General features: G+C 41.4%; 2 protein-coding genes across 5 annotated transcripts; both read left to right on the top strand.

The window, feature by feature from the left end:
- The first annotated feature begins 67 nt into the window (after positions 1-67).
- On the top strand, positions 68-17,989 carry spef2 (sperm flagellar 2). Of its 3 annotated transcripts, XM_053869952.1 has the most exons (38): positions 68-277; positions 425-527; positions 605-776; positions 2,296-2,424; positions 2,684-2,760; positions 2,854-3,028; positions 3,449-3,637; positions 5,157-5,344; positions 5,944-6,121; positions 6,405-6,627; positions 6,706-6,779; positions 6,858-6,909; positions 6,981-7,015; positions 7,412-7,515; positions 8,088-8,335; positions 9,544-9,598; positions 9,670-9,824; positions 9,930-10,076; positions 10,157-10,293; positions 10,446-10,573; positions 10,801-10,939; positions 11,040-11,177; positions 11,456-11,601; positions 11,675-11,716; positions 11,793-11,856; positions 11,935-11,994; positions 12,054-12,147; positions 12,383-12,517; positions 12,582-12,720; positions 12,779-12,851; positions 12,932-13,088; positions 13,163-13,269; positions 13,357-13,539; positions 13,643-13,735; positions 13,849-14,022; positions 14,092-14,307; positions 15,493-15,615; positions 15,810-17,989. In XM_053869952.1, the coding sequence occupies exons 1-38, from the start codon at positions 220-222 to the stop codon at positions 15,873-15,875; spliced, it is 4,776 nt and encodes a 1,591-aa protein (XP_053725927.1). In that variant the 5' UTR covers positions 68-219; the 3' UTR covers positions 15,876-17,989. The 3 variants fall into 3 exon arrangements, with proteins under 3 accessions (XP_053725927.1, XP_053725928.1, XP_053725929.1); XM_053869953.1 differs by lacking the exons at positions 68-277; positions 425-527; positions 605-776 and adding an exon at positions 1,713-1,839 and having other exon boundaries at positions 15,810-17,980; XM_053869954.1 differs by lacking the exons at positions 68-277; positions 425-527; positions 605-776; positions 2,296-2,424; positions 2,684-2,760 and having other exon boundaries at positions 2,911-3,057; positions 15,810-17,984.
- Positions 17,374-22,673, top strand: LOC128762097 (UDP-glucuronosyltransferase 3A1-like). Of its 2 annotated transcripts, XM_053869959.1 has the most exons (10): positions 17,374-17,521; positions 18,369-18,470; positions 18,615-18,735; positions 18,800-18,963; positions 19,088-19,252; positions 19,416-19,624; positions 19,694-19,839; positions 19,911-19,996; positions 20,521-20,740; positions 20,799-22,673. In XM_053869959.1, the coding sequence occupies exons 1-10, from the start codon at positions 17,440-17,442 to the stop codon at positions 21,064-21,066; spliced, it is 1,563 nt and encodes a 520-aa protein (XP_053725934.1). In that variant the 5' UTR covers positions 17,374-17,439; the 3' UTR covers positions 21,067-22,673. The 2 variants fall into 2 exon arrangements, with proteins under 2 accessions (XP_053725934.1, XP_053725933.1); XM_053869958.1 differs by lacking the exon at positions 17,374-17,521 and having other exon boundaries at positions 18,176-18,470.
- The last annotated feature ends 216 nt before the right edge of the window (positions 22,674-22,889 follow it).

Genomic DNA, 22,889 nt, shown 5'->3' on the forward strand with positions numbered 1-22,889 from the left:
TTTATTGGGATTTGTGCCCTTACTTTCAATCTGTAAATCGCAACAGAATCTGATCCTGAGTCAGCTGTTAACCTTGCACCGACGACCACTCCGACTCGTTGACTCCACGTCACTATGGCAACCCTTGACATTCGGGAGTCAGTGAGCTATTAGCGACAACTGGAGCGGTGGCTTTGCTAATTCACTGCTCACGTCTGTTTTTAACTTTTATTTACAGTTATGTCGGATGTATTGTGCAAGTGGTTGAACGAAGAGCTGCGTCTGTCGAAATATGTCGGTAAATACGTGTTTTGGCTAGTCTGCTAACTGGTAGCTAATTTATGATAACGTCATCTCAGTAGTTAATATTTGCATATTAAACTTCATTTTGGGTCAATCTAATGTTAAATTATTTACTACTGCATACTTAATCTTGCTTTCCCAGATCCAAAAACATTTGCGAAGGATTTTTCCAGTGGGTATTACATTGGCGAGGTTCTGAATAAATACCATTTGCAGAATGACCTTCATCTGTTTACAAAGAGAAGGTAAGTTTCATACATTTCACATTTTCAGGATACATTGAACTATCATTTAAGCAACTGTTTTGATCCCATTTTCAAAGCACGGCTGTGTCCAAAGTCAACAACTTCAGACGTCTTCAGCCAACACTTCAAATTTTGGGGATCTCTCTGGACGCAGACACCGTTCAAGGTCTAATGCAGGAGAAGCACGGGGTTGCTACTCATCTCCTCTATAGACTCTATGTCGCACTCCAGCAGAAGAAGAAAGCAGAGGTCAGTGGGATGGTCACGGACATGGTGCAACCTGCTGCTTCAGTTTCTCTCCTCGAAAATGTCTGTGAGGTCCACTCTGGTGTTGTCAAACTGGTGAAATAGTTCCTTGGGTTCCTTCTTTGAGGAACGATTTGTATTCTTCAGGCCAACATCTGCGTGCATCACGCACAATTCATTGCTCCTGGATCTGAGACCATGCTGAAAATATGGCCCAAATCAACCTCTGGTTCATGCAAACAAAAATATTGAACATTTCATTTGTTATTTAGAATTGTTTGTGTTTTTATCGGAGCTCTCACCCCTAGTTTCTGGGGAATGCTCCAACTATCTGGCAACAACACACAATTAATGAACAAATGTATTGGAAGTGTGTGAGAAATGCGTTATATATAATTGATTTAAAAATGTGCCGTAATAAAACTGGAAGCAGAATTGGATGTGGCGGAGTTAAAGTTGTCTTTGGCAGTGACTAGCACAAGAGAGACTAGATCATCTACAAGTGACAGCTCATGAGGAGAAGTTGGAGACAAGGGCTTGAATGTGGAGAGAAAAGACAGTGTTGGAAAAACAATGTTGAAGAGGAAGACAACCAATGAGGCTGTTGGATGTGGTAACTGGGTGTCACCAAGAGGATAGGTGTGACTAGTCAGGGCTTGCAGTGGCATCCCCTGATGAAATGCTAGAAAAAAAACAGTCTATATGACATGACAGTACACTTGATAGCACTTTTGAAGTTATTTATCATCTTACCTACTGAGTTCTGTCAAAGGTGAACTGGCTTGTGTTGGTGCCTTTTCTTAAAATAACCTAACCACTGCAGATGAAAGTGTTTGATGACTCCCTTTGTGTGCTTTGAAGTAATGACATGGTAATAAGTGTGACATTAGGCTGGATCATATAAGACAAATCATGTAACAGAGGTGTTTAAAACTATAAGGCAATAATGCTATTAGTCACTCTGAAACAGAGAAGTAGAAGTGATAGCAATAGCTATCCTGGTAGAAAATGGTCAAATAGTAAATGCATGTTTTGACGACGAAAGTCCGACTGTTCGCTCAGGGAAGTATGTCAATTTAATCACAAGTGGAAACTGCAGTTCATTGTGTAATAAATTGGGATTGAGTGTCCGAAAGGAGTTATTGCAAAGAGAGCACACAGAAGCTTTGTTAGTGCACACAGGAGATGGGGAAAAGAAGTAGATCAAATCAAACATGTGACCGAGGATAGAATTGCCAGGCAATAGCTTTTACAAGACCTTGTTAATGCTCAAAACCAAGCCTAAATCAAAAACCTCCTTCAGTGGTGAAGAGTTTCTCCTCTCAACTATCATGGCAACAATTGCAACGTCATTGCTATTTCTAGCATTGGATTCTCATTATTTCCTTTATTCTGTCATCTTAGCTATTCTTTTTACACTTGATGTCAGTACACCTTATTCTATCAATACACATACTCTTTACAGTTACCTGGAAACCCCTTGTCTGAGTTTCCATAAAAAAAACCCTCTCTGGTGTTTCAGGTTTACTGTCTGAGCAGCAACAACATCCTGACTCCTGCCACCGTTCATGTGCCGAAACCACCTCCGTACACCACACTGCTCAGCATGAAGGCGAAGCAGAAGCAAGATCGGCGAGAAATCGAAGCAGAGGTGACAATATAAATGATAATGTGATAGTATCTGCTGTTTTTTATCCTTACCTGTCATATTTTATGGTATTGTTTTTAAAGAGGTCAGGGTGACACTTTATCTTATTTTCTTTACTCCTCGCAGATCCTTGATATCTCAACTGTAGAAAGTCACCATAACTTTATCCTCCTTTTTCTACCCTCCCAAGGTCCCAAATCCAGCGCCTTAACGTGATGATACTAAATATTAATCATATTTTATTCCCAACCTATCCGCACAGAGAGTCCAAGCTGAAATAGCACTGTTTGAGAACAACAAGAAGAAACTGGTTCCGACTGGGTTTGCGTCCAATTCATTGTAAGACAAAGTGAAATTCTGAAAAAGAAAAAAAATGGTTCCGTGTTTACAGAAAAAGGGCTCAGGGAAGCTACTTGTGCTGTTTCTCTGCAGAGTTCCGGGCTGTGAGACTTCCAAAAATGGGCTTAAGGTGAATTTTCAGTCCAACTCCCGGTACATTCAGGAGATCCGCCAGAGACTGAAGGAGAATGCCATCGATAATGAGCACAGACAGAAAAGACGAGACAGATTCCTGGTGAAGCAGCTGAAAAGTCAAGAGGTTCATCAGGTAAAAACCTAATAGATGAAAAAGATTGGGTAAGTTAGTGTGTTTTTTCTTTTCATGTGATTTTTCTAAGACATTGTTATATGTGTAATATGGATTATTACGTTTAGAATTGAAGTTGTAGTTGTGTTCAAACTGCTGCTCAATGGCTTGTTTCTAGGCGAAGGCCAATGGCTAAAGAACTTCTTCTCCAAGTCTGAGGCTTTTTCTCTCCTGAGGAATTGAATTGAGATTCACCAAACGTTGGCTGGTCGGGTGTCAAACTATTTTTATTGTTATAGGATTTCTCAGATGACAGAGGAGCTACACTCTTTCTTCAAAAGTCTCAGCAATATCAATTCATATTGCTCTGTTAGCAAAGTCTATTTCACTATTTTGTGCAGATTCTGTTCATGTAGCCTGAAATCCTTCTCTTTCAAACAGGAGAGGCAACGTGAAGAGCAACTGGTGAGACGCCTGACTCGCCAGACTCAACAAGAGCAACGCTTGGCAGTGCAGCTTCTTCAGATCCGTATGCAAAAAGATGTCATTCGGGAGAACCGCCTTTTCAGAGAGCGTCAGTACCAGGAGCAGAGAGAAAAGGACTTCCAGGATGCTCTGGACAGGGAGGCGGTGAGCGAGGACATGAACACTTAAACAGTTGATAATGATGACTCCTCTTCTCTCCTCTCTCTCTGTAAGAAAAAACAGCTAAATGATAGATAAGAATTCCACTCTCCTGTTAGCGTGCTATCTTAGCTTTGACGACCTTGACAAAATTGGACTCATCGCTTTCAATGGCTTATCAGAGAGGGAATTTCTTTCATCCCATTCAGCCAACTCATAAATAAGAATGTGGATGCAAGCTCTCCCACAGGTCACCCTCCCTCCCCAAATCTGCTCCCAGCTGGTTTTAGCAGAACACAACAGCATTCTTACAGGAATCCCTACTGACTGCTATGTGTCTACAGGAAATACACAGTCTTATAAGAGTCTTTATCTGCTTGGTCTTGGGCAACACTTTTTATGTAGTGGTATAAAGCTTCAATAAGTCTTAGTGTTATTTGCCTGAAGTTTTCTCACAAATTATTTCTGAATATATGACAACTTTCATGAGTATTTAAATGATTTATTTAAAGTTGACATACATTGAGACTAATCTTAACTAAGGCTTATTCATCTGAGATCACATTTCAAAATATTCACTTGAAAATAGGCCTAAGATACAACTCACAAACTAAAATTCAATCAGTTGTCAATGCGAGTGGCCAACATTTCTGTAGTCTGTTGTCATGAGTCACCTTGAATGAGGTGCTGCCACATATTCCAGTGAGTAGAAAGTCTTTGGGTCCAACTAAATTGTCATAAAAGTGTCACCATTTTACATTTTTGGGGAGACCTTGAAACAGACTCCAGAAGAGATTGGGATTAGGTATATCTGTCAGTCAGAGATTATTATCTTAAAGAAAAATGTTTGGAATTGAATAAGCAACCATGAGTTGCTCTTCAAAGATGAACATGTTTAAGTAACTTCCATTTTTGCTACCGTTTCTCTTTCTTCTGCCTCTAAGCAGCGTTTTTCCTTTCCCTTCCTTCCTCTGAAATCATTTTAATATCTGAAAACAGGGATTTGCTTTATTTGTTTATCGCAGTCCAACAGTATTTTAGTTGTCTTGTGACTTCGTGTTCCAGAGGGGTTAAACTGGGTTTGGCAGTATTATTATAACTAGATCATTTTTGTTGTGTCTCGCGTTAAGTATAAACAGAACAGTATTAATATCTGCTACTGATCTGTGTTTTGTGTGTTTAGGAATGAGATTTTATTAAGTATTTATCAAGTTTGTATGTATAATGTGAATGACTCACTATCAGTCATGTTAAGTACTAGTCATGCTGTGTTAGATATCAGAGCTGCTGTTTAGCAGATTATTAATAGATGATTTATATCTCTCAACTATTACACCTTCGCTGTCCCTTCCTTGTAGCAGAAACAAATGTCTGTATCTCTGAAGTATCTTTCCTCCTATCCACCTGTGTGTGTTTCTCAATAAATGGCCAATGTCCTGTTTTCTTACTCTTACTCACATCATAGTTTGGATTCCAAGAGCACCCTTTTCACCAACTTTGTCTCTTTGACTGGGGCCTTGTTCAGGCTTTGGTTCAACAGGCTAAACTGGACCACGCGGAAGAGATCAGACTGGAGCTCGATTGCTGTAAAAGGATCGCTGTGGAGCGCGCTCAGAACAAACGCAACAAGTTCTTTAATAACTGCAGAGAGATTTTGGGGCAAATAATCGATCTGGCCACCAAGGTTTCAGAGTTCTGCTCTCTCACTGGAACGTACGTAACAGATCCGATTTCAATTTTTATTTTATTTTATCAGTTGCAAAAATTCATTTGAAAGAAGGAAAGATGTACAGGAAAGACTGAGTGACTAAGTCACAGTTAGATTTTGACTCACTATTCACGGAAGAGTTAAAATGATAGCTTTAACCCAGTTATGCTGTGGGCGAATCTTTTGTAATCCTAGTTATAATAGTAAATATTAATATTAATTAATAATAATTCACATTATATTAAAGATTTGAATGTTTTTTCCTGATTTTTACTGACAAAAGGACTCATGGATTTCCCATTCATAGCCAGGTTTGCAGGATTTTTTTTAGTAGTTTTACCCAGAATGAACGTATTAAATGGATATCGATATAGACATAGAATTTTTTTTTATTACAAATGTATTGTGGATCAGAAAAAAAAAACATTCTGGTGTTATAACATTTCCTTTATTTTATTTTTTTAATCTATCTCCAACTGGAGAAAAACAAAAACATGACTTTTTGCTGATCAAAACAAACAAGCCAAAAAATGTCATTGATCATATGAAAAGGATAAACAAATCTCACTCTTCTGTTTAAGTTAAGATTTCTTTTACTGTCCAGTGCTGTTCCAGCCAAGATGATGAGAGAGTGGCGGGAGTTAATGATGAACGACCTTCCTCTGTATGAGGAGGTTACTGAGGACAGCACTCAGCCGCCTGAGTTTGAGTTTCCCACGCTGGATGAAACAGAGCTGAAGAAGCTGGAGCTCCTCAACAACCAGGACTACGATGAATACATTGTGAGTTTGACAAGAGAGGTGTGCTAAGGATGCTGTGAAGCATCATGTCTTCTAGACTATGTTTTAGGCTTGATTATAATATTTGGAAAAATGCTGTCAAAAAAGGCATTCATTTTACACACACACGCACACACACATGTATATAGAAGTATAAATATCTTGAGGTTTTGGAGCCTAGAAACGAACCCAACAGAAAAGGCCTTGGTCTTTCACATGATTCAGTCGAACTGAAAACATGAATTTCCTGGCTCTTTTTGATCCTATCTCATTCCCTGATTCCAAGGCAATGTCAGGAGAGTGGGCGTGGTCAGCAGAAGCTGGGGATCCTTGTCAACCTCCAGCCAACAACAACATTCTTGGACACGTTGTCGCAAACCTGAAGAAACTTGTGGAGCCCCCTGCGCACGAGCAGTCCAAACCTAAATATCCCCACTTCAGGGTCAAGGCCTGCATGCTGGGCAAGTTTTGCGCCGGGAAGACAACCTGCCTGACTACACTGGCCAAAAGTAAGATCAGTGGATACTTTGCAATGACTGACTATGACGTTAGAGGACAGCGTTTCATCTGTAAACCATGTCTTCCAGCGCATACCCTGCATGTGCTCTGTGCAGAGACGTTGATTAAGGAAGCTCTGATGACTTTCCTTAATGTTGCAGAGGTCAGATGGTCAACATGAATCTAGTTCTGCTGTGAACTTAATAAGACATCCTAACCTCTTTCTTTGAAACACATACAGGAGATAGAGCAACTGGAAGAGGCAAAGGGAAAGCCCAGTACAGCGATACAGGGTACGTGTTGGTCTAAGAATTTACAACTGAATGGGCTTGTGATTGAAATTGTATTCTCTTCTTAATATCAGAACAAGTGCGTCAAGAAGAACGACTAAACTTCCTGGTAGGACTGTTTCAAACTATTTATTCCATTCTTTGCAGTACAGTGCTGTTCAGATGACCCTGTGTGGCAAAATTATCATATCATGCGAGTGAAATTTGTCTCCTTTCGATGTGAAAGATTTTTCAAATAAAATTTAGACACAGAAAAAATAAATCAGCGAGTTTTAGGGTTCAATTCCCATCTCCTCCAAGCCACCATTTTCCACACAAAACTGCAGTTTGTCTTTAAGTAATAAGTTATTTGAGATGAGAAGCTGGGGTGGAGGTGGGTTGTGAATATCTTACCAATATGTAGTTTAGACAAAACTGCTGAGATTATGCAAAGGAAATTACAGTGAATAATATGGAGGAATGAGTTATCAATGCTTTTACCAATGTGTTTTGTGTACTGTAACAGCTAACTAAGCAAGTGATACTGGGAAGAGCTGCTGACAGGGAAATGAGAGAAGGCCATCCTGTATCTAATGAACTTGTGGTGGACATCATTGCAGAGGCTATCAGGTACATCATTTTTTCAGAAGTCAAATTAATGAAGTTGATATTACAATTAAAGGGTGTCACTGAATCCTCAGTGAAATTTCTTGGGTGTGGTTTGACAGAGATGCATGTCATCAGATGCTAGATGTATGCAGATGGTTATCAAAGTTACCTATTTACTCCATACAGTGTTCTTCCTACTTTGTTTACAATATGCATGGGGGTTTGGGGTGGGGTGTTGGTGGAGAAACCTAACCCATCAATTGAGCAGATACAGTAAATGCAATAATGTTGGGTAAATTGTTGACCACACTGAAGGACTGAATGTTCCCATCTAGTGGAATAAAAAGGCAGTTAATCCTTCACAATGGAGAGAAAAAAAATGCAAGGGTAAATAATCATCAACCAATAAGAAGGTCAAATTCAAGTCACTCCATCAGCAACAGCAAACGTCATAAAACAGAGAGAGTCATCACTCTTCTTGTTGGAAAGAGCAATATTTTCACCTCTGTAGCCTGAGTAAGACAATGGGAAAATCAGGATTTACTAATTTGGACATTTATGGTGCGGTAAGTTCCATGTCATCTTCAATTCAGGCAACTTCCAGCTGAGTCAGGCTGGATCCTGGATGGGTTTCCAGTGGATGTAGACCAAGCTCATCTCCTGGAAGATGCCATCTCAGGAACTCCACCGTCTAAGAATGAAGTTGTGATCAAGAGGACTGACCTCGCCATCGATCCTAATCCTCCGAAGCCTCCGCCGCCCCCACCTCCAGCTTTTGACTTGATCGTGCTTCTGGAAATTCCCGACGAATGTGTTGTCAAGCGGGCCGTGAACAAACCCGGTATGTTGGTGCTGACCTCTCCCAATGCTTTATGCTGATTAGTGCTTCGAATAAATGGATAGTGTAGTGGCACAGTCACATGTGCGGCATGTGGGCCAGACGTTATTTCTAGGGGCCAGACGTTATATAAAGTTTGCAAACACTCCTTTCTTTGGTGGCACCAAAAGGGATGTGGAGTTTGGAGCAGGAAATACAGAGTTTTACTCCGCTATATATATATATATATATATATATATATATATATATATATATATATATATATATATATATATATATACTAAATATTTTTATAGTTGTTTTATATAGACATCATCATCAAGAAAAATGTATAGGCGTTTTGGATGTGGCTCTTGCTTCCATCTACATGTATAAGGGAACGTTTGTTTCCAAAAGCAGTGGTTTTCAGTGCTGATTATGTCTGGTTGTGCCATGGTCGGTTGTCAACCTAACTGCAGGCCAAAGTTCTGCCACTGTGTATTTAGCCACTGGTGCGATCTGGGGTGCTTTGAGTTGTTGCAGAAAGACAAGTGATCTTTTATGAAATTAACAATTGTTTTGTAATTGTATGTTTTTAATGCCACTCTATATTTGCATTCTATCATTATGCATATTTGGGATTTTCACAAGAAGCTATATCTTTTTTTACTGTCTTGGATTTTATATTATTCTTCAGTTAATACAGTCTAACAAAATGAAAAATTAACATGCACATGCACACAGCTGAGGTTAGCTACTGATACTAAGCAAGGCCAGGTCAACAGTTTTTATGCTGACATATAAAGATTAAAATTTAAAGGTAGTCAAAAGCCCAGAGTTGTCCCCAGGACCCCAGAGGGCTTGGATTTGTTGTGCACTCTGGACTGCCTTCAAATTCGAAGAATCATGTCTAGATATATTGCTGAAGTTACTGTTAAACTTAAGCTTGTTTAGAATAGTATTTTCAAAGAGACTTGTCATTTTTATGGTGAGGTGAAACTTGTTGTTGAGTGATAGCCGCTGATAGTATCTAACTAACAAAAAAAACCTTAAATTTAAAAAACTTTAATTTAATTTACTTTTACTTTTAAAGTTACTTTTAAAAATCAAGTCATCTGTGGAGTAATTGATATTTTTTTAAAGGAAGTAATCAGATTGCAGATTGTGTCAACACAACTGTCGCAACTCTGCATGTTAGGGTGTCTCAAACAACACACTATTTTTATTTGTAGGGCATGATACAATGAACACTGACAACAGTCTGCTACCAACTCAGATTCCTCACAGGTAATTTTACTTTTCAACTTTTACATCGCTACTTCAATATATCTGTTTAACTAGGATTTTTTCCTTCCAAGGATATCTGCTTTTCAGGAAACCTGGCCTGCGCTTGAAGAATGGTTTGGTACCAAACAGAATATTTTACACAGAATAAATGCAGAACTCAAAAAGAAGGATCTGTATAAGAAGGTGGAGACCATTTTTGTGCAAATTATGACGCAAAAACATCTGGGTAAGTCACTCAGTCCTGTTGTTTGCAGCAGCTACAGCAGCATAGTTGACCTCTAGTCTGCTTGTTGAACACATGAAATTAAAACAAACCTCTCTACTTTTGTAGCAAAACTTGCCTTAGAGGAGATGCACCGCGACCACCAGAAGTCACCCGACAGCATGTCTAGCTACTCATCTTCATCTTCCGACTCCCCGGGCCACACAAGACATGAACATGGACATGCAGACTCCCACCACGGCCATTCTAAAGAGGGTAAAATTAGAAACCACATCTCATCAATACTTCATTTCTCTATTGAGTTGTCTTTTCTTCTTTTACATTTATGCTCACAGGTCATTCCCGAAATGCGAGCCACGGCTCAAACCATGATGACTTACCAAGCAGGGATCATGGACATGCCAAAAACATACATGAATCTTTCCATCCTGGGTCAGCAAGCTGGGTTTATGTGGATGTACCTCTGCCCCCGGTACGCTACAGCTCATTTGTGCTTCATTTGATAGTGATATTTAACATTGAACATGAGCTTTACTTATATGTTGTTTACTTACTTGTATGTTTATATATTCTATAGGCATTTAAATTGATTGTTCATGTTCTCTCATCTGTGATTGTCCGCAGGAGGTTCCAAAGTTCCTTCACCATCACTGGGCTGCCGTTTGTGAAGCCTATGTGACCAACATTCAGAGGGCAATGCAAGAACTGAGGACACAGCGCACAGTGGTTAACCGTCACATCTATAACATCAGGTCAGTCTGGTTAGTGGCAATTCATTTTTTATGTATTATAAGAAAGATCTGCTGGTAGGATTTTGAGTGGGGACTTCTGTTGACTTTCAATTGAATTTGTGAAGAGTGATATTTTCTATTCTATTGCTTTATTGGTTTCTCCTATTTACATTCAGGAAGTGAAGACTAGTTTCTTGAGCCTCACTCTCAGATCATTTTGTACAATGACTTATGGAACTAATCCACAGAGAGGAGTTTAAGCATTACTTGGGACGCCCCGACCTCAAACAGGAAATAGTGTCTCAGTGGCAGAAGGATTTCAACAATATGCCGGATGATATGAGAGATGATGATGACACCAAAGCTGAGCTCCATCAGCGTTTAGATGTAAGAAAGAAAACTAAAATTCCAGATGTGTCTTGTGTAATTGTACTGGAGTTTAACTGAAGTTTAACTGAACACGTAACTGAATGTTATGTGTTCATAGGAACTAAGGGAACAGTTATGGGAAATAAGTGACACACGTAAAGCTGAGAACGAAGAGGAGTGGACCACTCTGATGCTGGAAGGCTGGTTGGAGGATCACACGGCATCCATTATTAACCATCACTCCAGAGTCACACAGGTCATTTTATATATTTGAGCCCCTGAAGTCCGCATGCCGTTACATATTTTAGATCTCAGTCAAATAGTCTTTAAAATGGTACATTGTGCGAAGTCCACATTGTGCCTCTCTATGTTCCAGAATATAATTTTATATTCACTAGTTTACTTTTCTGAACTGGTAATGTGCCCCCCAATGTTTTTTTTTTTTTTTTTTTTTTCGAATTTCAGCTAGGAAAAACATGAATACTTAGAAAGGTTAACATAACACTGTCCAACATATGATTCACCGTTTTGCAGGTGGAACTGAACCGCTTTCAGGACACCCTCTGTATTCTCAGGGATTATTATTTGAGCATGTATGGGCAGGTGCCGCCGGCACCCCTCTTCGATTGGGCTTGCATTCCCCTCATCGTCAGACCTGAGTTCATGAAATTAGAAGAGAGGCAAGAATCAAAATCATTTTAACTGAATTATATTTGATAATAATAGAAGGTAATAAGTAATATTTTGTTACAGCACTGCCGAAACATCTGAGGGGTGTCCAGAGGAGAAGAAAAAGTAAGAAAGAAATGTGCAATTTACCTTTTATCTTTGTTATCTTTACTACTGATTTACTATTTATTGTTTTTCACAGACAAACAGAAAGTTCCTTTCGGGTATTTAAATTCACAGGAGACGACCAAATGGAAATATTAAAAGTAATTCTACATTAGAATTCCTCTTGCTCGAGTTGATTTATGCAGTTAGTGACTGTCAAATTCATTTGTTCCTTCAAGACGCTGCATGACAAGCTGAAGACAGATCATGAGGAGGCGCTCTCAGCTATCAACAAATTGGTAACTGATGAGAATAAGCGCAGCAGGTATTATGTTTTAATAACTGCTCCTGTGTTCAGGTGTCGTCTGTGCTGCATTTGGGGGTGTCAGAGATTAAGGAGCAGAAGGAAGTTCCCCATTTGTCTCCAACACATGATCCGCATAAAAAGCGGGGTAGGTTGTGTTCCAGAATATATTCTATATAATTTTACATAATTTAAATACATAAAATCAAACCAGCCACAGTGAACGTTTAAAGAAATGATTGGGCTAAGTTCACTATAATGTATTCGTAAAGATCAATGCAGTCTGACTGTGCTTTCTCTCAGGCTTTATATCAGTTTGTGATTGTAAAAAACATGTTTGGACTCTGTTGCCACGTGACCTTACCCGTGTCTTACATCTGCAGACACGCCATCTCCCACGCTCACCGGCAGCCCAACACACGACGAGAAAAAGATTTCACCTCATCATGACAAAATCAAGAATAAAGAAGTCCGTAATAAAATACATAAGGAGTACAAAGCTGGGCTGAATCATGAAGGTGAGTACAAAATGGAACATCTTCAGCTGCGTTTCTGTGCGCTTCATTGTTTCTCTGCTCTCAGGACAATCAGCGAAGGTGCGGATCGCTCTGGTGAAAGGTCACGGCCTGGTCTTGGTGGAGTCTTTAAAAAACAGAGCCAAACAGATCTTTGAAAATATGAAGGAGTGTCTGGAAGCCCATTATCTCGCAGAGATGAAGAGGTATGCCAAATCCCTATTTTTAAAACGGAGACAGAATAACTTTACCCCTGTTTTCCAGCATCAATCAGCTGGCACTCGTGGTGCGGCACCACATAGAGTCTGGTGCAAAACTCCAGAACGAAATAGTGCTGGTCAGTGTCTTTTCCTGGCGTTCACTCTTGGCATGCGTAGGTGTGTGTGTTCATTGTCTCTTGTTATGTGTTTTTCCTAGGAGTGCACTGATTTCTACATTGATGGAGACTGTCAGGTGTTGGCTAACGCGCCTCCACCTCCTCGTCCACTTCCCCTTGAAAAAGCCATGCAGTCCACTCTGACTGTGGTTCAGCTGGAGTCACTGTATCATAACTTTCGACATGTCGCTCCATCGGGTATGCACTGACTGCACGGTAGAACTGATGCGTTGCAGTTTTTCAAATATGCATAAATGTCTCTTTTATTTCAGGCTTCCTTTCGAGTTCCGACTTCTTCCACATGATGAGGGACATTATCTCTATTAACATTGGGATGACCAGCTTTCCTGACACTTGGACCACCATGACTGATGCTCAGGTATGCTGAATCAGCACATATTCCCCTCCTGGCTCGCATTGTTTTACTAAAATAACGGCAAATATTCTGCTCCCATGAAATCCTCAGCTCTCAGAGATCACCGTCATGCTCACAGATGAGTATGAGCTCATCGACTGGCGTCAATTCCTGCTCAGTGCTGCCCTCCCCTGGCCCTTCCCAGGAGCTGCACATCTACTGCTCGTGCTGCAACGCTTCACTGAAGCTGATACCCATGACACTGGCTTCGTCACAAAAGAGCAGTTTTTAGATGTGAGTTTTAAGCGCACGGCAGCTTAGTAGATATTTTGACATGTGACTCGGTAAGTGCAGGAAAACATGTATGTGTGACATAAAACCACGTCTTCATCTCCAGACTGAATTATGGTTCTCCAATGAGAGTGCCCAGTCTGCCTCTGAGGATCCTCTTGAACCCCTGCCTTATGATCGCCTGGCTAACCTCCGCAAGGTAATCTGCCTAATATCCCAAGCCAGTCTCATTATATAACATGTAAAGGTCATGATACATTGTGTGAACCCTTGTCTGTTTTGAGGTTCACTCTTCAACCCCTCTCTCTCTAGTTCTTTTTCCAGCTATTTGCAGAACACTGTTGTTCCTCTGCTCCCCGCCTGGACTACAGAAACATGCTGCAGTACTTTGCAACGGACCCAAATCCAAAACAAGGCTTCATCAGAGCCCTCAGTTTAAGAATCGGGAAGTCTCTTAGACAGCCACTCTCCAGCCAGCTTGTTATGGTGAGTAAAGCAGAGCGCAGTGTTTTGTGATCTCACCATATGGAACTTCGCTGAGCATTGTTTTCACAGTCCATGAACAATCTGGAAGAATCATCGGAGTTCAGCTCCTCGGATTACATCGGGGAGTGCATTGAGAAAATAACGCCGTGTGCAACCAGCAATTCAGCAGAGGAGGAGCAGCTGGTGTCCATCCCATGTCTCCTCTCCGTCATTTCCCACAAACTTATCAAGTCCAGAGACTCTCTCATCCCTCCTGGCTGCAAGAGTTTGGAGCAGAACACTGAGGTAAACAATACAATAGAATTATTGGCCTGCTTGCCTTTCCTGTGAAGAATAATTTCATTAAAATATTTTACAATTTCGTATTGTTACTTACACATATGCACACAATTGACTTGCCTCAAAACATGAGAAGTTTTCAACCTTAATACAGTGAAGGTAACAAGTGACTATTTATCTCTGGAAAATACAAGCTCTATTCACGCATCATATAGAAATCATAATAATTTCAAATGAAAATTACAATTCTCAACCCAAATCAGAATAAAAATATTTGTATGTACTTCATACATTTGAATTAAAGCTTCAAATACAGAATGGCCAAGAAGTTTGTTCAATAGTCATGTTTTTTGGTTCATATTTCAGCCTAGTTTTTGGAAATATTTTGTTTTATCTTAAAGACATTTGGTGCGCTTTTGTTATCTAGTTGTTACGCTCACACCAAGAAGGTGAGGGAAAGAGAAGAGGAACAACAGGCTTAGAGGAGAAGTCAGCATCAGTGGACAACAGTTTGGTCTCATGTGGAGAAAGAGCCCCACGGAACAGTTGTTTGCTCCGAGGATATCACTAGAGAAAGTCAGAAGCAGTTGACCACTGTGTCTTTGGTGCAGGGCATGTATGAGGACGCTGAGACAGTGGTGAGGTGTCCTGTAGGAGTGATGAGAAGGCTTCATGATGATGCAGGGAGTAGGGGTATTGGAAACAGATGTGTATTTTGCTTCACTTGGACAGTGTGATACAGTAGATAGAGATGAGAGGTGAAGAGGAGAGTGCAGACCGGTGGGAACAAGCGGTGGTGGTTGTCAGGGTCTGTGACAGAAGAGTGACAGCTGGAGTGAAAGGGTAGCTCTCTAGGACAGTAGTGAGACCTGCCATGATGTGTGGGTTAGAGACAGTAGCAACGAATGAAGATGTGATAAAGCAGGACATGGAAAAGCTAGGGGTGACTAGGGAGGATGATCACAGTGGGATAGGTGGAGGTGTGATGAAGTGTGGAAGTTATTTAGTTCTTCAATCTCCTGTCTATCTATTATATGTTGAAAAAAATACTTACCAACCAATAATATATATATATATATATAATAATATATATATATATATATCAACCAACGCTGAGCCACAGTTTTGTTACTTAGATGGACCGTGTTAAGATGATGTGGACCTGTGTTTTTATCATGCTCCTCCCTGCAGTACCTGGAGAGCGTGTTCATCGAAATGGGCTTCAAACCCGATGACTACGTGCCGTACTCCATCCTGTCTCAGCACCCGGCGGTGGAGGAGCTGATGGAAGGGTCATTACAGCACCAGCTCATAGTAAGCTACTGGTTCCATTCATCACACCTGTTGCGCCACGACAAAAACACTATTTCACTCTTGTTTTTATGAATGTGCTTTTGTTTTTGTTTGTGGCTGCGCTTTTCGTTTGTATTGTTGTTTCCCATTCAGGTCCACTGTATGCTATTTCCACTTAAATGGCCTGCAAAACCTTTGTTCTCTTTTTCTCATAGAATATCCACAGAGTGCTGCAACAACCCAATCAGGACGATTCCGAGGGAAGTCCTACCATAGACTGAATAACACCACAGTAGTGATTTGAACTGATGTCCCTCCACACAACTGAAGCTTATAGGAAACATGGAGCGGGTTCTTCTGTCTCATTACTGGATGACAGGGTCAGCGGGTAATGAAACGCTCGCCTGAAAGCCAGGAGAGGTCATCATGAGGGGGTCTGCGCAGAGGAGGATCTGCGGACGCTGAGTAACACCCACCAGAAACCAAAGATCGGAAGGAATTTACCGCCTTATTTTAATGACAAGCGCTTTGATTCTCTCCAATGAGGTTCTGGAATCAATCGTCACTTCTTTGAGGCTTCTATACTCAATTCTGACCGGAGATGCTGTGCTAGAGAAAGCAAACATAGTTGTCATTTACCTTCATGAGGAAGTCCACCAAGCTTCTCACATCTGACACACGTCTGGGTCCAGGTGCTGGACCTGCAATAGAACCTCTACCTCAACCAACCGACCTGAGCGGAAAGCAATCTTAATCTATGTAGGTTAGATTACATCGCCTTTATTTGTCCCACTGTGAGGAAATGTGACAATGAATTGTGGAATTAATGGGACTTTATTTCGGTTTTCTATTGCTCATGTAAAACAACTCCTTTGGAAAAATAACTGAATGTTCTGTGTGAAGTCTGATAACATTGTCTGCTGTAATTGTACCAGTTTTTCCATGTGCCGCCTCTTTTTAACGCTTTAAAAGTTGTCATTTTAGCACTATGTTTACTCAAACCCAATTGTCACTTTACTTAAATCAGTCACTGCAAAAGCAAAAAAAAAAGTCCCATGAAATATAGATAAATAAATTAATTTTACCGATTAAAATCACCGATCATCCAGGACGGCCAGGACTGACCCTGGTGACGTGTAGCAGATACACTCCAGCAGTTCTTCTGACTCACTTGTTATTCTAATGACCCCTCGGACACAGAATAAGACTGGATGGAGTCCACAATGAGTGCATTGTCCAGGATAACCTACATGTCAAGCCTGAGTTACCAGCAACGGCTACACGAAGCTTCCTCAACTCCATTGTTGTGCAGTTAGTGAGGATGTGCTCCGCTGGTTTCTCCATTGAACAGTCGCCGCGGCTTCTCCAGCAGTCAAGCCAATAATCAAACCAATATTGACGCACACCAGAGAGGTCAATTCTGGTCAATTCTGATGTCTTCGGTGACCAGCAAGCTCATGTTTTTCTGTCTACTAAAATGAAAAAGATTTCATGACCCCGAGTGACCTCAAGTGTCCATCCTTCTAGATTGGAACAAGAACTTTGAGAAGTCACACCCCCTTTTCTCCGACCTCCCGCCCAGCTTGTTCCCTCCCTTTTAGCAACAGAGCGGGTCCACTTCTGGACCTTAAGGTTTGTGATGCTGTGAAGAAATGGAGAGGTTACGGGCGTAGCGCTCTTTTTATGCAGGATGTTTTTTTTAATTTTCACCCTGATCCTGTGAAGCACGCAATGATGCCTCTGTTTCTCAGCTGATTTACGATTCACGTCATTTACATTTCCACCGTCAGTTTCTATCCTTAAAGACATTTTGAGGGATTTTCTCAGACTTTGGGCTGCTTCAACATGAGGCTTGTATTTTGGACGAGTTCTCTTCTGGCTCTTCCTCTAATCCAAGCTGCCAAAATCCTGACTGTCTGCCTAATTGGTGAGTAGGAGACTGTGATGAGCATGCAGTACTTGTATGTTATTGTCACTGACACTGTTCAATTAAAAGGACACTGTTTAGTATCAGAGTTATGTCTATGAGTGGAATTAAATCACTATTTTCCCTTTAAATTTACAGTTATTTTTAGCTAAATGTTGAATCAGATTTTATCATTTCAATCTTCTTTTATTGGCTTATAACCTAAAACAGAAAATACTTTTTTTTAAAGAGCTTTGATACTGTGAAACAAGAATATTTGCAAAAAATATAGAATATAGTGTCCAATATACAAAATAGCAGATACATAGGCAACACATTTGACAAAAATTAAAGTATTCTTTTCCCATAATATACATTTTTTTTCCTATTGTAGAAATGTATAGTGTGACATACCACTTTTTTTCAAAAAAGTTGATTTGCATTTATTTTATTTTATGTTTTTAATTTTTTGTTACTTATTTCTTCCTAATGTATTAGCTTCACCACGTATTTGTTGATGTTTTATTGTTTTATATTATAAATTAGCTATTTTTTTCTTGTATTTTATCCTATTCACAGTGTTGCCTTTATGTTTTACTTTCAATAATGTTTACTTAACAGTATACAAATGATTAGAACTTACAGGTTTTTTTTCAATTATTGGACAGACCTGATATGAAAGTACAACAGATGCTAACTATTTGTTTGTATTCATTGTTTTTATCTTTGGTTTTTTATTATTTCCAACACTTTTTTGCCTTGCGATTTGGATCTTACTCTGCCGTGTTGCGTGCGTGTCTTCGTGGTGTTGGATTATTGTCTTTTCTCGTAAGATTTCAATTGAACTCTGACTGTTGTCATCGATCAGGCGGGAGCCACTACCTGCTGCTGGATGAGATTTCTCATCACCTGCACCAGCATGGGCACGACGTCCGCATGCTTTTGCAATTGGGAAACCCCATAATCACAGGTAGAAATGGGATCTCTGCTCTGACTGAAACTGGAATTATATTCTGACATTTCTGATCATAACTAACCCCCTTTGTCATGTGCCTGACTCCAACTTTGAACATCAAGATTGTTTATAAATGTACCGGTGCGACCTCTGTGCCAGGTTTGTCCTACACGGGTCGACACGACAGTTACCGGACCAGCACCTGGACGTTGGGAGACGAGTACATCCAGCAGTTCAACGGCTGGTTCCTGGAGCAGCAAACACAGTTCCTCCTCGGGAGGTGACCAGGAACGCATCATTAATCCTGGTCTTTGTTCCCACGCTCATGTGATGCTCTGCTTTAGGGATGACTTCAGTAACTTCCTGAACTTCATGGGACATCTGTCGTACCAGTGTGACAAACTGTTGGAGGATGACAAGATAGTGACATTTCTACAAGAGGAACACTATGACATGGCCATCGTGGATGCGTTTAATCCCTGCTCCTTTATTGTGGCGCATAAACTTGGTATTCACTGCTGCCTCTCTCTTGCTCCTCTTCCTCTCTCTGCATTTACCTCAGCTCATGCTCATCCTCTCTTCCTCTTCTTCTTGGTCACAGATTATTGACTCCATTTTTAAATCCTCCCCAGGAGTCCCCTATGTAGCTTTCTATCCAGGCATGCTGAACGGCCCTCTGTCCATGATGCTTCCCAGCTTGGTCTCCTTCGTCCCGGTCTGCAGCTCCCAGCTGGCTGACTGCATGAACCTGTGGGCTCGAGCTAAAAACCTCCTGTTCCTGCTCATGGCTCCAGTCTGTGAGGATTATTCACTCCTTCATCTCCTGGCAATGACTCAGAATAAAATAAAATGCTTGTTGTGTATTCAGGTTTATAAATATAACTCAACAAAATCAAAACACCAATGTCGAATTATGGCTGAACACTACTATTTTCCTCTTTTTATGTCTTCACTGAAAAGGTCAACATCTTGTCTGGTCAAGGTTCAGCGCAGTCGCAGAGCGCCACTTGGGCTCAGGCTCGCCCCCTGGTGGCCTGCATGAGTTCCACCAAAAGGCTGAGCTTTGGGTCTTCAACACCGACTTCTCCCTGGACTTCCCTCAGCCACTGATGCCCTTCACTGTTCTCGTCGGCGGCCTGCTGAATAAACCCCCAGCCCCCCTGAAGCAGGTATTGTCATGGTGAACTGGAACGTTTAAAGTCATTTGTCATTTGGACTCTTCTCTGGCTCCACTCAAGGATCTGGAGACGTGGATCCGTGGTTTTGGAGACGCTGGTTTTATAGTGGTGACTCTGGGGTCGATGGTGTCTGCTGTGTCAGTGGATCGCCTGGTGGAGGAGCTGGTGACGGGCTTCTCCGTGATTCCTCAGGGAGTCATCTGGAGGTGAAAGCAAATGTCAACGTTCACGACTCTGCTGTCACTTTACATTCGATACATGTCTGTTTGGCTGGCAGGTACGACCCAAAGCGATGGAATCCTCATGTGAGCCTACCTCCTAACGTCAGGCTGGAGGAGTGGCTGCCTCTGAACGACTTGCTAGGTACCACTGAATAGTTTAACTCAGATGAAGCACATAATATGTAAAGAAAAAAATCCAAAGAAATTCACCATACAGCTGGAGAGGCACTGCTACAGTGCATGACCGACGGAGTATCCACACTGAGATTTTTTTCTTCCTGTAACAATCAGCATTATTTTATCAGTATATCTAATGTCCCCATTGTGGGAAGAAAAAGCCAGTCTTCTAATCTAATATATTTCATGTTAAATAATATGGTTTTGCTGTGGTTGCTGTGATTGAAAAACCACGGTGGGGAGGAAAAAAATAAAACAAATTCATGACATTATGACACGTTTTATATATTCAGCTGAAATGAAGTAAATAATGTTGAACGTGGCGTGGTAAAATCTTTTAAAACGCAACCTAGTAAACCCAGTTTATTTAGTTGCGTTTCACTTCGGGAATTACATTAAACTGCTGCGAACTTGATATTTTTAATTAGCCTTATGAAATATCTGGGTTATAAAATAAGAATATAAAACACAACGCATTTGATTTTCCAGGACACGAAAGCGTTCGCCTCTTCATCACCCACGGAGGACAGAACAGCCTCCTCCAAGCGGTGTATCACGGCGTTCCAGTGCTGGGGATCCCTCTCTTTGGCGACCAGTTTGATAATTTAGTGAGAGCCGAAGCTAAAGGACTGGGCCTAACCATCCACCCCACCCAGATCACCAGTGGGCTCCTCAGCTCCACCATCCAAACGCTCACAGATGACATGAGGTGAGCTGGAATCATCCTGGGATCAATGGATCGTGTTTCTGACGGTCATTCCTCGCAGATTCAAGGCATCAGCGTTGCTACTGAGCCGCATCCATAAATCTCACCCGGTCCCTCCTGCTCTCCGTCTGGTCCAGTGGGTAGAACACGTCCTGCAAAGTGGGGGCGCAGGGCACCTGAGGCCGTCGTTTCTGAGCCAGCCGTGGTACCAGAGATACATGTTGGACCTCGCCCTCCTTCTCTCATTGATCCTGCTGGCCCCTCTGGTTCTGTGCCTGGTGTTGTGCAGACACAGAGGTAAAAGAGCAAAGGAGAAGAAGGTGCAGTAGCAGTGAAGCACTGCCGAACATATCCTGCAGTGGTTTCAGCACAAGAGTCATGAGAGTAAACTTCTTCCAACTGTCTTCACTGGTCGCCATTACTTTCCTCCTCTGCCTCATGCGTTCATCAGGTTTGTGCCTCAGACTTTTATTTCAGTATTTCAGGAACAAGATGCAAAACCACAAAATGTTTCATCTCCTGTACAGAGTCATTAGAACACCCATTATGTTTTTTTCAATGAATAAAGAGTGTCAAGTTAAATCCCATCATGGAGCGTGAACCTGTGTTTCAGACTGTCCATCTCCACACATGCCACGGGGCGTTCAGGAGCAGCTCCCTGCTAACTAGGAAGCCAAATTATCTGTCCTGCCCTTCTCCCCTCTCAGTGTGCGCAGACATTTTCTTTGTCCTGCAGAGACACGCTGTCTAACACCTTGGTGCCACTTTGACCTGCACGTGCTGCAGGTCCATGGTTCTCAACTCTGCCTGGGCCCCAGATTGTTTTTGTCCCGGTCAGGCTTCAAAGTGCTCTTACATCTGTGTCCACTTCGCCACCTGTGATTCCCCCCGCCAGCCCGCACACCCTCCTCTGTCGGCCGCCGCTGAACCCACTCCCCCATCACGGCCAGAGAAGTGCCCAGCAATGTTCACGGTCAACGCTCAATCCTCTTCCGAGGGCAAACCAGGCTCTGCGGGACCCCCCCCCACTCTCTAGTGGCAGCCCCTTACATCTGTGTTGGGGGTTTAGCAGCGAGGAAAATATAGATTAGCAGGGAAATAATGACCAATTAGAGGTGGCTTGTTCTTTGTGCATTCAGCTGTCTGTTCCTTCTGTTTGTCTGGTGGTCGCAGGTGCCAATCGGAGTTCCTCCCACTCGCACGCAATCTAAAGTGGGAAGTGCTAACCAGGCGTGAGATGACTGGGGAAACACGCAGTTGTCACGAAATGTTTGTTGTTGTCAACATCTTTTCAAGTTCACTTTCAGCACGGAGTCATGACGTGGTCTGAAAGATGAACGGGGCTGCACATCAAGCTGCGCTTCTTTTTGATGTCTTTGAAAAGTCAAAAGTTCATAGAATGTTATGTTTCACACAGTGACTTACACAGAGTTAAGATGTAGTCTTAACATGCTGGTGCCTCGTGCCCATCCCACCTTCAGCCATTGTGAAGTCACTCACATGTTCTTGGAGTTATGGAGTAGCTCAGCTCATTTAATTTCTTTTTATATTTTTTATTTTATTTTTGATCTTGTTTAATCTTCTCATTTCTATATGCATTCAAGAAGTCTGGACATGTTGAAAACATATTCTCCCTCTTATATTAATGCGTCAGCATATTGTGGTGTATATGATATTGTCTCAAGTGTCAACATCAGGACTTATATTTTGAAAAAGTGGGGCGGTGCTGTGTGCTCAGGTACTTCGCAGGTGGCTCATTGTGTTAAGTCTCTCCTCCATGCAACAATATCTGGTTGCAGGATGGAGCCGAGCCTCTAGGTGGCAGCTCGAGGCTGCATAAACAACCCGTTCATGCGTTGTGAATGTGGGACTACAGCTCCATCTAGTGGACTCGTGCTGTAACTTGCGTTCATGTTGGTATTAAAATGGAAGTGGTTCATAGAGTACTGATTTATGTAATTTGTGTTTTTATGTTATTTTAGATTTCGGAGTCAATTGGACGTATTTTCTATTATTGTTTAATTACAATTCATTGTTCACTAATATTCTGGTAGGATTTTCCTCAAATAGATTAATATTGTCTGTGATATTTCAAAACAAGACCGCGCTTTTTATACTTTGTTTCAATACATTATTTAATGTATTAACCCTA

Source organism: Synchiropus splendidus, chromosome 7 (genome assembly GCF_027744825.2).
Source record: "Synchiropus splendidus isolate RoL2022-P1 chromosome 7, RoL_Sspl_1.0, whole genome shotgun sequence".
In the NCBI taxonomy this organism is placed as follows: domain Eukaryota; kingdom Metazoa; phylum Chordata; class Actinopteri; order Syngnathiformes; family Callionymidae; genus Synchiropus; species Synchiropus splendidus.